Source organism: Pelodiscus sinensis, chromosome 10 (genome assembly GCF_049634645.1).
Source record: "Pelodiscus sinensis isolate JC-2024 chromosome 10, ASM4963464v1, whole genome shotgun sequence".
NCBI classification, from domain to species: domain Eukaryota; kingdom Metazoa; phylum Chordata; order Testudines; family Trionychidae; genus Pelodiscus; species Pelodiscus sinensis.
In genome coordinates this window covers 10,850,246-10,861,759 of record NC_134720.1, presented here as the reverse complement: position 1 = coordinate 10,861,759, position 11,514 = coordinate 10,850,246, and the positions used below count along the sequence as shown (strand labels likewise).

The 11,514-nt window shown below is 50.3% G+C and overlaps 1 protein-coding gene across 1 annotated transcript; it reads left to right on the top strand.

The window, feature by feature from the left end:
* Positions 1 to 1,496: 1,496 nt before the first annotated feature.
* On the top strand, positions 1,497 to 3,717 carry FOXL2 (forkhead box L2). Its single transcript, XM_006124992.4, has one exon. It carries the CDS (start codon positions 1,774 to 1,776, stop codon positions 2,674 to 2,676), a length of 903 nt encoding a protein of 300 aa, XP_006125054.1. The 5' UTR covers positions 1,497 to 1,773; the 3' UTR covers positions 2,677 to 3,717.
* Positions 3,718 to 11,514: the final 7,797 nt, after the last annotated feature.

Sequence of the window (11,514 nt, the reverse complement as noted above, 5' to 3'; positions counted from 1 at the left end):
GACCCGGGGTGCTAAGGTGAACGGAAGCTCCGAGCCAGACACAAACGCTTGCGCTGAAATGCCCAGAGCCTCGCTTTTCACCCGAGCTCAGCATCCGGATAGGGACAGTCTTCGGACAGCTCAGTCTTCAAGGACGGGCCCGGAGAGCCGCAGCTGTGCAGTCACAAATGGCAGATCAGTCTTAAGGACGGCAGCGAAGGAGCACGCAGGAACCTCCTTGTTGGAACAAACGGCAGGTCCTGTGCACTGCTCCTCGGGACCAGCCCACATGAGTGGTTGCGAGTCACCCCAAAACAATGTCTGAAGCAACCCACCTCCACGTGGGCCTAAAGGTAGCAGCCTCTGTGACTGGTTTTGTACAGTACCTTCGAGGCGCTTCTTCAGGGTGCCCAATACGCGCTGCCCTCGTGCTGCTCAAAGTCGCTTTACCTGAAGCGAGAAAGGGGAGACAAAGTGTCACGGGCGTATAAAAAAATCCAATTAACCAGGGAGAAACAGTTGAACTCTGCAGTCTGGAGATCTGCCAGGAAAGCTGACGCCCTCGGATCTCCCCTCAGTTCTTTCTAGCGTCCCTTTGTTCGCTCATCTGCGTGTCCCTTTAAGGTTTGTAGGTAAACAAGCGCTGTTTTCGATCATGCTCCCATGCTCTGGGTGGAGAACGTCCATCCCCCGCACCAAATCCGTCAGCCTTTACTTTTCCAAATCGGGGTTTTTATTCGTGTGTGGAAGGGCTGTGAGAACCGGGCCCCCATTTATTGTGCAACAGATTTAACAGGTTTGGGGGATGGTTGTTACTTTTTTCGATTGTAATCAGTTATCTGGGCACTGTGCCAAAAGGGAAAAAATGCGAATGTACGTACACACATGAACGGGAAAGCGTCCTCTGCATCACAGTCAGTTCCCACTTACAGCTGTGGATTTCAGTGTAGGGCTTTGGATTCGGTTTCTAAACTGGGATTATACGTTTGCAGTTTACTGCAAGATAGGCATGTGGAACTCACTTTCCTGGTGCACGCCTGTCAGCCAAACAAACCCAAAGAACACGCTAGATTTGCCACGAGATGAGGTTGCTTCCTTTTACAGGCGATAATATGGTAGCCCTCGGGACCTCATGTGCCTATAGTATTTAGCATTTCCCCCTCACTTGGTTGGACACCTGGAATGATAATTTATCCACCTTTCCCTGAGAGATCATCTCTGACCATCAGGAACGCCCCAAAATCTCCACCTAAGATAAATACTCAAAACGGTGGCAAAGAAAGTCGCAAGAAGGCTTCTTACAAATTGAACAGGGAAGTTCGGGAGAGCTCGACCCGCGCGCTTTCCATAGTTTGATTTTTGTGCCGCTCTTTCTCTTCCTTGCTCTGGGAACCCTTTGCTAAGTAGGCTAATCACTGGGGTGTAATTATGAAATGTGACTGAGACATGAACTCGACCATGCCTCGCAAGCTCCCCGCTATAGGGGAAAGGGCTCCTGACGAAAGCGGAACTTGCAAATCAGAGAAGAGCAAGTCCTTGAGTGCCTTGGAAATCTGAGCCGCCAGAGCCAGAGACGCGTTGCTGCCTCTTGAAAAACAGGCAGGGCTAGAGAGATATTTACCAGCTCCTCGGGGAAAGGAGCTCTGGGTGTCCGCCGGCGTTGGGCGCAAGTTTGCTCCAAATCCGTCCCGCGCAGGGACTGACTCGGAGGCTCTGCCCGTGGGTTGCTCCCGCCGCCGGGCCGGGGGACACCTGGTTCCCCTCCAGCTGGGAAGGAGCGTGGGCTTGGGGGCCATGATGGCCAGCTACCAGGACCCCGACGAGGACCCTGTCGCCCTCCTGGCTCATGACAGCAACGCCGGCAAGGAGGGCGAGCGAGCCAAGGCCGAGCTGAGCCCGGAGAAGGCGGCCGAGAAGCCGGACCCCTCGCAGAAGCCCCCCTACTCGTATGTGGCCCTGATCGCCATGGCCATCCGAGAGAGCGCGGAGAAGCGGCTCACGCTGTCCGGCATCTACCAGTACATCATCAGCAAGTTCCCCTTCTACGAGAAGAACAAGAAGGGCTGGCAGAACAGCATCCGCCACAACCTCTCGCTCAACGAGTGCTTCATCAAGGTGCCGCGCGAGGGCGGCGGCGAGCGCAAGGGCAACTACTGGACGCTGGACCCGGCCTGCGAGGACATGTTCGAGAAGGGCAACTACCGGCGGCGGCGGCGCATGAAGCGGCCCTTCCGGCCGCCCCCCGCCCACTTTCAGCCCGGCAAGAGCCTCTTCGGCAGCGAGGGCTACGGCTACCTCTCGCCGCCCAAGTACCTGCAGTCCGGCTTCGTCAACAACTCGTGGCCCCTGGCGCAGCCGCCCGCGCCCCTGCCCTACGCCTCCTGCCAGCTGGCCGGCGGCAACGTCAGCCCGGCCGGCGTGAAAGCGCTGCAGGCGCCCGGTTCCTACGGCCCCTATTCTCGGGTGCAGGGCATGGCCCTGCCCGGCATGGTGAACTCCTACAACGGCATGAGCCACCACCATCACCCGCAGCAGCTCAGCCCCGCCAGCCCTGCGCCGCCCACCGCCCCAGCCCCCAACGGCGCCGGCCTGCAGTTCGCCTGCGCCCGCCAGCCCGCGGAGCTCTCCATGATGCACTGTTCCTATTGGGAGCACGACAGCAAACACAGCGCCTTGCACTCCCGGATAGACATCTAGAGCCCCCGCCGCTCCTGCCCCGTCCCTCCTCCGGCCAGCGCGCTCCCTGGGCCGGGGGCGCAGCGGGACAGTGTAAGCCCTGCGCCGCGGGGGCTCGAAGGCAGCGTAAGTGTTGAACTTTCAAACCTATAGCTGCGGCGAGAGACCTGTGTGCGTGTAAACTTGTCGAGCGATGTCCGGTCTGTCTGATTTGATACGAGGGGGGGAACTTTCTTCTGTTCGTTAAAAGAGCGTGCCATGAAAATGGACAGTTTTGTCCTCAGACCTATGCTCCGCGGTGTCATTTGGCACTATTCTTTCTGGGCATTGAGGAAAGTAAATTGTGAACAAAAGAGAAATAGAAAAGTCACCAATTCAATTTCTGCTAGTTGTAGATTTGTTGCTGGAAAGGCCTATCCGCTGTGTGTCACAGGACTTTTATAGTCTGGAGAGAATTGCACTTCTTCAAAGTTCCGCCTTTTGTCAAAATAATACTTCTTGGCGACTGGTTTTAAAGCAGGACACATTTTATAGCAACGATGTTGATATTTGAAACAAACAAAAAATAGCAAGAGTAACTTGTGAAATATTTCGGCAGTGAGATATCTATATATATGTATATTAAAAATAGAAATGTCCTGTGAGGTCTTAAGAGTAATTTTATACAAGTCTAAAATAATATTTTGAAGTTATAAGAAAAAAGGACGGTTTCCTAAAATAATTGGGATTTTCCATGCGCATTATTATTAAATAAAAGTTAAATTTTATCTTCATATTTTTGACCAAAAACCTCTTGGCCCCAGATGGAATCTTTAGTAGATTCTGCGTTTAACTGCTCGGCCTCTTTCTTACAAAGTTTTGGTCCTTTACTTTAAATAGATTAATGTGAAAAACATAGATGTTTATAAATATTGGGGCCAGTTCATAACGATTTTATAAATGTTTATGTAAGCTGATAGATATTGTGGCATAGTACCATTTGGGACCAACTTTTCTAAAGTAAACTAGCACTTTTATTGTATTTTCTAGCATTGTAAAGTCTCAAATAAAATGTTTTTTCTTTCTTTTAATATTGTTTTATTTTCCTTCAGCCCTGCGTGCTCAATTACTGATATGCAATTCATTGAGAGATTCAATGAAAAATATTTTAATTGGCTTGAGTAGTTGCAGAAATTCCTAAAATTCTAATGTAAAATGCAAAAATGTTGATGAGATCAGGCATTGCATAGTGCATATTACCCATCTACATAGACGTGTGTAGAGTGTATAGTAATATGCATATTACTTTTCATATTTTATACCATATTTTAATCACTGAAATGTTCTACGCAGCCAAAACTTAATAACACTATTTTATATATACCGATGGACTATAGAACGTCCCTCTTTTCTTGTTATCATACAGAAATAGTAAACTTTAGTCTCTTTCCTATATCCAGAGTCCGATCCTGGACTCCTAACGCAAACAAAATTCCGTCTGAGGTTTTTTATCTTCATCAGGAGTTTTATCTGAGTAAAGATAGGAAAATGCGGCCTTAAAGTATATTCTGCGTTCACAAAGTCAGTGATTTTGAGCCGCTCCAAGTTATCTATCAGAACAGAGTAACAATTGCTTTGATTTCACGGATCTGCTGAGATTATATTTGCAGAGGGAGACAATACGGATTTCACGTCTTCTTTTGCAGCTGGGTAATGCGGGAATAAGCAGCAGCACTATTTAGATTAAGGCAATAACACATTCGAACCGCAGTTTGACTCAGTCCTCTTCTCTGAAGGGTACCTATTTTCTAAAGGAAACCTACACTGCTTGCATAACTGATAAACATAATAATTCACAAAGCTACGGAGTTATGCTGGAGACAGAACTGTTTTGGTTTTGGAAGGTGCTTGGAAAGCATATCCTCTTTAAAATGCTGTGCATTCTTCACATGCCCGCTGTTTGTTGTGACTTAGAAAGCATCCCAGCAGCAATTCAGTAATGTAAATAACAGTATATGCTGTGGCAGCTGCTTTATTCAAACTGTTATAAGGTGGCAGTGAATCCTTTTTGTAACTGGGCAGACGAATTTCATCTGTCCTCGGAACTGACCTGGTAGTATTTACTGAGCGGCGTAGTGGTGATGTTAGCAGCTGTTTCTGGCCTTGACTTAGCTCAAGGTCTGTCTGCTTGCTGACGGCAGACACCTTCCTGGGTTCCACGATATTTTCTTAACTTAAATGGAGACTGACCAAAGAAATTCTCGGGCAGGATAAAGATGCTTCCCATCGATTTTTAATTAATGAAAGTTCAGTGCAGTGAAGATAGGGGAAGTTACTTATGTTATTGTTTTATTAGATCTGTTATTCCTACTGGTAGTAATATAGTCACTCTCCTACCCTAATTTAAGGGGGAACGAAAGGAAGAATGTGCATAGATGCATCAGGGTGACTGACGAATATCAGTAACCTGGCGTGTGGGGGCTAGCGTCTGTCCTCGTATAAAACTCTAGCGTTTCTTTCAAAAAGCTAAGTGTTTTCGAAACCCTCTCTTGAGCTAAAAGAAAGCGACTGCCTGCAGAAATGCTGTAATAGCTCTCTATGCCGAACAGGGTTAAATGATAAGAGATCACTACAGTTAGACAGTTTCACAGCACCCGTAGGTACGGGTTATTATTTTCTGTGTGCTGTTCAATAAGAATGAGGGTTTGAGTGTGTCAAATTGTGCAGGTTAGACCCGTAACTACATTAGTTGGGGTCTGATCTGGCAGAAAGTCCAGCGCAGACTGACATTTCGGCACCAAACCGTAGGAAGGCGAAGATTCTAACTACTGAGTTCTCTCCGCCGGCTCCGGCGGGCTAAGAGGTAGCCTTGGGTTCAGCGCATTTCTCGTTCCTGCGGTAGTGTCCAAATTCCATCCTGATTCCAAGGGCTTCCTGATCTCCCTTCACAGCAGCTCAGCGACGCCGTTTCCTCGCTGGGTGAAACCATCCATTTTCGGTGGGCACGCAGGCAGGTGTGAATGCGGAAAGCGGGCTTCCCGTCCATGCCAGGTCACTGCTTCCCGCGACAATCAGCCCCGTGGTAAGTCCCCTCCCCACAGCCAGGCGTCCAGGTGCCCCGGCCAGCCCAGACTGGCGTCTAGTCCCGTGAGTTCTGTCTCTTCCGGAGTAAGGCTCTGGGCTGCAGAGCGCATAGGAAGCCAGCCCTGTCCCAACCTCAGTGCACAGGGCACGCGCTGGGCGAACGGGCCACTGTCCCTTCCTGGGCCTTACGTTTCCCGGTGTGTGGCAAACGCAGGCTGCATAGAAGCAGCGCACGCCCCAGTGTCTCCTCGGGAGCTTCCTGTGGTGGCTCACTGCTCAGCCCTTCTCCGCGCCTGGCGGAGAAGTGGCCGCGGCCTTGCCCACAGAACGGGTCAGGGTCACCCACAGCCTGTGCGCGGGGGCCCACGCCAGCCAAAGGGGCCCTAGCGCAGCTGGCATCTTGAGTGCAGCGCCCTCTGAGCACACGCGAGGGGGAGAGGTCGGGCCAGAATACTCCTTTGCTGTAACTTCCCCCATGTCAACACGGCACCAGGGGTAAGAGTGACCCGAAATCCACGTGGATGCACCTTGGCCAGGAGCAGGGAAGGGGGCTATCCGGGTGCACCGGTAAGGGCTGAACAAACTAGCCAATTTTCTGCGCTCTAGGTCCCGTTAGCATGGCACAGGCCTTGTCTGAAAACGAGACTCACACCCCTCAGCCACCAGCTATTTCTTCAGATCGGCCCTTTCGCCGTGCACAATGCGCACAGGTCACCTTCCTTCGGGGAACTAGACACATGCCAGACCGGCTCCTGTGCGGCGGGCAGTCCCTCCGGGGCGTTCCAACCCGGAGGCGCTGACTCTCACTGATGGGCTGGGACTGTAGCCCCTCACTCAACCAAAGCTCCCTTTGCAGTCACCGGGAGCTCATTGAGAGGAGCGACTAGAGACTCAGGCCCGCCGTTCATAACACATCCAGATACCCTCTGCCTCCATCCCATTCCTTTTTCTTCCAGCCTTTTGACAGAGGGGTAGGGGCTGTTAAAAGTAATCGCTGGGGAGGAAGTAGTATGAGGTGCAGAAGCACGTCTGCGTGTTTTAACTGCGCCTCTGGGCAGCAGTATACCAGGGTGTCTTCAGTTCCCATCGTGTGCTAATTTATCTTGAGAGGGCCCGATCCCACGCCTACTGAAGTCAGCAGGAGTCTGGCCCTGGAGCTCCGGGGCGTTAAGTCTCAGAGTTGCTTTTTATTTATTTGGATTTCGTTTTGATCAAATGCAAGTTTTCACTCCTGTGGTTACAGATAACACCCCCTCCTCCTGTCCCCAATGTGTTATCACAGAGGGAACAAAATGCAACAAATGAGGATGAGAGGACAGTCTGAAAAAGTCAGTACTTTATGGGCCTGTGGAAGCAGAGTCGGCGGTGAAATACTGTAAGTGGCCAGCCTAGGCCACGGGAAAGTAGTTAAGTACATAGATGGGTGAAGTCTCCTCCTCTCTTCCTAGGACTGGTCTGTAGGAAAATCATGATGCAAGTTTGGCAGGGAAAAGGAAACGAAGCCCCCAGGATTAAGGAGAGCACTATAGACCCAGACAGGACAGAGACTCATAAAATCATAGGACTGGAAGGGACCTCCAGAGGTCATCTACTCCCGTCACCTGCCTGTCTCTCTTTTTGTGCCTGTCACCCACACAGGCGTGTAAGTACAACCCACCTAAGCGGTATTTACTGACTTCTTCCTTCTCCAGGCTGCATTTGGTTAGAGTTTAGTCTGAAGGTAAAGTGAGTGTTCAACATAAAGTCCCTCCTGTGGATTTCAAGGGCCTTCTCAAAACTCCCAGTTGACTTGGATGGGTTTTGGATCAGTCTCCTAACGCGGAGGAGTTCATTATTCTCCGCAAAACACGTGCTATCTCTGATTTCAGCTCTTTGTTCCTTGTTTGAGCGCTATGTGATGTAAGAAAATGTCTGTCACTTGATCAGAAGAACGAGGGCGCACTATGAAATTACAACTGATGTATACTGTCTGAGGGTGATGGTTAGAGGCCCCCAGAAGTAGCATTTCAGTGCCGTGTGCTTCTCTTTTGGCGTCTTAGTTTCCGCCGTGCAACCTGAAGTGTTTTTGTGGGGACAGGTCCGATTCTTATAGACAAAATGACGCAGCAGTCTGTTACACACATCCCATTTTAAGGGGACGTGATAAATCCGGTTAGTTATCCTAGAAGGAAAGCTGGTCTGGACTATATAGATGATTGCTGGTTGAAGCAGCAGCTGAACTGCGCGGTCACATCAGATTCGGATAAAGTCCAGGACAGAAGCTTTCATTATTCGAGTTTTGTTTCAGGTATCGGTGTGGTAGAATATTAATGTGGCGATAGGTTCTTTTTGCTCCCGCTTGTGCTCAGATCCTGCTCCAATTTGGACACAGACCCACCGCATCTAGTTTGAAGAGTTTTGCGGGAAAAGCAGCTGATAGAAGCCAGGAGAGTGGCTGTGCCTAGCTTTCATTTACTGTCGTGAGCGACAGAGGGGCAGGATAGCTAAGGAGCGGCCAGTGGAACATCTGTAACTGGTCATGAGAGAACCTAGTAAAGGAAGCCAAGAGCGATTTCAACCATATGCATCCAGTGAGATCTCGGAGGGTTCGTTGTCTTGCTGCCTAGCGTCCTAACCGAAGGTGTTAATAGTGTAGGGCAGGGTTAGGGTCGGATAACTGCAAAACTAGTTGGAGTCACAAGACCAAACAACCACAGCTTAGTACAGTGCGTCAGTGTTCTGCGTGTTGTTTTAAATTTTCCAGCTTCCGCTGAGCCCTGCAACCAAGCAATGGAGTGAAAATCAGAACCTCTGTCCATCGCTCTGGTTTGCTTGCTCATTAAATTATGAGAGCTGCAATAAATGCTGCTTGGTATTCCACCAACTGCTCTTTGGCCCACTCGGCTGGTCCTAGTAAATCCATAATCGATATGTTAAATATGGAATGGTTGTTACTTTGTGATTTTCTATTGTAACATAAATCCGAAACGCATGTTCTAATACGTACAGGTCTGGATTCTTAAATGAAAACCTGAACATATTAAAACCCAGAGTTTTACAGTAGGGAATCGTTTGTGGTCGTTTCCCGTCCAAGATGACCTATCTAAAATGACCACGTGCGATTAAAACATCATTCTACAAGCTAGGGCATATGCTGGGATCTTTCTCACCAAATAAAAAATGGTGGGTTCCACAGGCGTGTTTGAGCACAGCAGCCCAGGGCAGAGAGCTGTCACTCCTCTTTCAGTACAGCAGGTTTCTGCCCGTCTTTAAAAACGGCGTATTCAAGTCTGTCTTTAAATGTGACTGTGCTGACTCTCTTTCCTCTGCAGTCGGTCAGAACTGCTCTTTTAAGATTTGTAAGGAATGTTTTTGCAATTCAGAAGCGAGGAAAGGGTTCGGTTCTGCAGGCCTTACTCGAGCAGGTTTCCCATGTTAGGGAGATTGTGCCTTGGTAAAATCCTATAGAGTTGGCTCTAAGAAAGGGAATAAAACATGTCAGGGAGGGGTTTTGTGACTCTCAAACCAAAGGGGTTTTCCTTTGGAGTGCTCGGTTTTGTTTCCTTTAAATCTGAAGCACAAACTACAGCCCAGGTGCTTCTGGTATTTATGAAAAATCCCTGAAGCTGCTCAGTAGTTGAAACCCTGTCTGCAGGGCCTTTCCCATAGCCATAGGACATTAGACACGCGCACTCCCACCTAAAGCTCTTCATGGAGAATAGAAGCCTCCCTATGTGACCTGGAGTCAGAGCCACACAAGGAAATGCATCGCTGGTCTTCATATAAGGGCCAAGAAACTGGCTACATTGCGGGGCAGGGTGTATTCCAGTGGCTTCGCATGATTCCGGGGTACAAGGTGCATTTTATGTATGAGGCTTCTTTTAAAAAATATGTCGCCTAGTTCCTCCAGAATTCACGCCCCCGATGCAGGAATCAGCGCTTGCATTTCTCTGGCCTGTGTTCTGCAGTAGGTCTGGCTAATGATCATGATAGTTACTTCTGGCTTTAAAATCTTTTTAACGTTCCCCCAATCTCCTAAATGTGCATTTACCTGAGAGAGCTGGAGCTACCTCGCTTCAGGGAAGCCTGGATTTTATTTCTCCTTCGAACTACTATAAACATACGCGAATTAAACACCATACTCCTTATTTGTAAGTGGCTGGGAGACAAAGAAAAACAAAAAGCCAGGAAATTCTAAGTTAAGCCTGACTCTGTGTCCTTTTGTCCTTTTGCTCCCCCAGCCCAACGGGCGTAGATAAGGATGGAGTGTCGGCCTTAACTTTGTATTTCCTGGTTTATGTGTGGCGTGTTGCGCAGCAGCATCCTCACTCCAGTTTCTTTGAGTTTGAGGTATATATGCAGTTCTGGCCAAGAATCCTTCGGATGCCAGTGAATGTCCCATCTGTGAGACATTAGATACTTGGTAGCTGATAGAGTATGTGCAGGAGATGTTACACGTTAGACTTAAGCTTTCCTGCTATTTTTAAGTTACCGAGCTAATTATTCCTACCATTGGAAACTATGTAAGAAGTTTGTTTGACACTGAATTGCCTCTATCGCCTTCTCCCCAGTAGAGTGTGATCAGCTGCAGCTGCTCAGTCCGCGCACACGGTTCTAAATCAGGTTACTAGTGACATAGGTTCCGCTCGGAGTATGCCCAGAGGACGGAGTCTCGCTCCTAATGTATCCTTGTCGCTCGGAGCCACTTCGCATTTACCGCAAACCCATTTCCACCCCGCGCGCCAGGATTCGTACAGGAATTTACCTGCTGCCCTTCCTGGTACGGGGGTTTGTTTTCATTCTTCCTTTCTGTATTTCATAAACAAAGGTGGCAACTGCATGTCGCCCTTTGAGCGTCTCGAGCGCTCGCCGGTCTGCTGATAGCTACGGAGCGCCCCCTCCCCTTTGCGCGGCTCCTTGCTCTTGTACCACGTGTAGCGCTTCGCGGGAGAAAGGAAGCCGAGGGGCACGCGCGAAGTGAGCCCCACACTGCTTCAAATGTTCGGAAACGCGACATTTGCGTGTCCAACCTTTTTCTTAAAACTAGGCAGGAGCAAAGCCGGTCTCCCTCGCGCTGGCGGAGCGGTGTCAGCAGAGCGCACACCTCCCGCGGGGCTGCGGAGCTTTGTGCCCGGTGCGTGGGGGAATAGCCCCCCAGCTCTCCCGCGAGGGCGAGGACTGACAAGCGGAACTTCCCGCTGGAGCCGTGTCCCTCGGGGCTTGTTTCTAAAGCATCGCGAGCGAGCGCCCAGTCCGAGCGGGGAAACAGAGGGTACGATGCAGCCCTGGGGAGGTGCACTACGGCGGGTGCACTACGGCGGGGGCTGAGAGCAGCCGGGCGTCAGAGCTCGGCGCTACTGCAGTTCGGGGCCGCTTGGCTTGACTGCGCCCGGGAGTAGCAGGCAGAGCCGCGCGGTCATTATTGAAGCGAAGCGTTCACCGAAGAGATCGCTGAACTAGCAGCCCTGTCTGATCCCACAGACTGGACCGCCCGTGGGCCATTGCCAGCCAGGGGACTTTCGGAGGTACATCAGTACCGAGGGCCACAGGTTGCCCGGTTTTAAGCTCCGAGTGCCCAGGAGTAAATCCTGTTGCCGCCAGAGTCATTATAACATCGCTGCATTGACCTCACTGGGAGCAGGGCTATGTCTCAGCAGCAGCCCCGATCTGTATAGTGCTGGGCAAGGCCTGTGCTGAGGGTTGGGGTAGGAAGCCAGACGCTTTGATTTCTCTCTCACACTGTTTAACTCCGAACCCGGAGCTTCTTTCTCCCGCAGGAGTGACTGGGAAGCCGGTCCGGCCCGTCGCAGTCTCTGA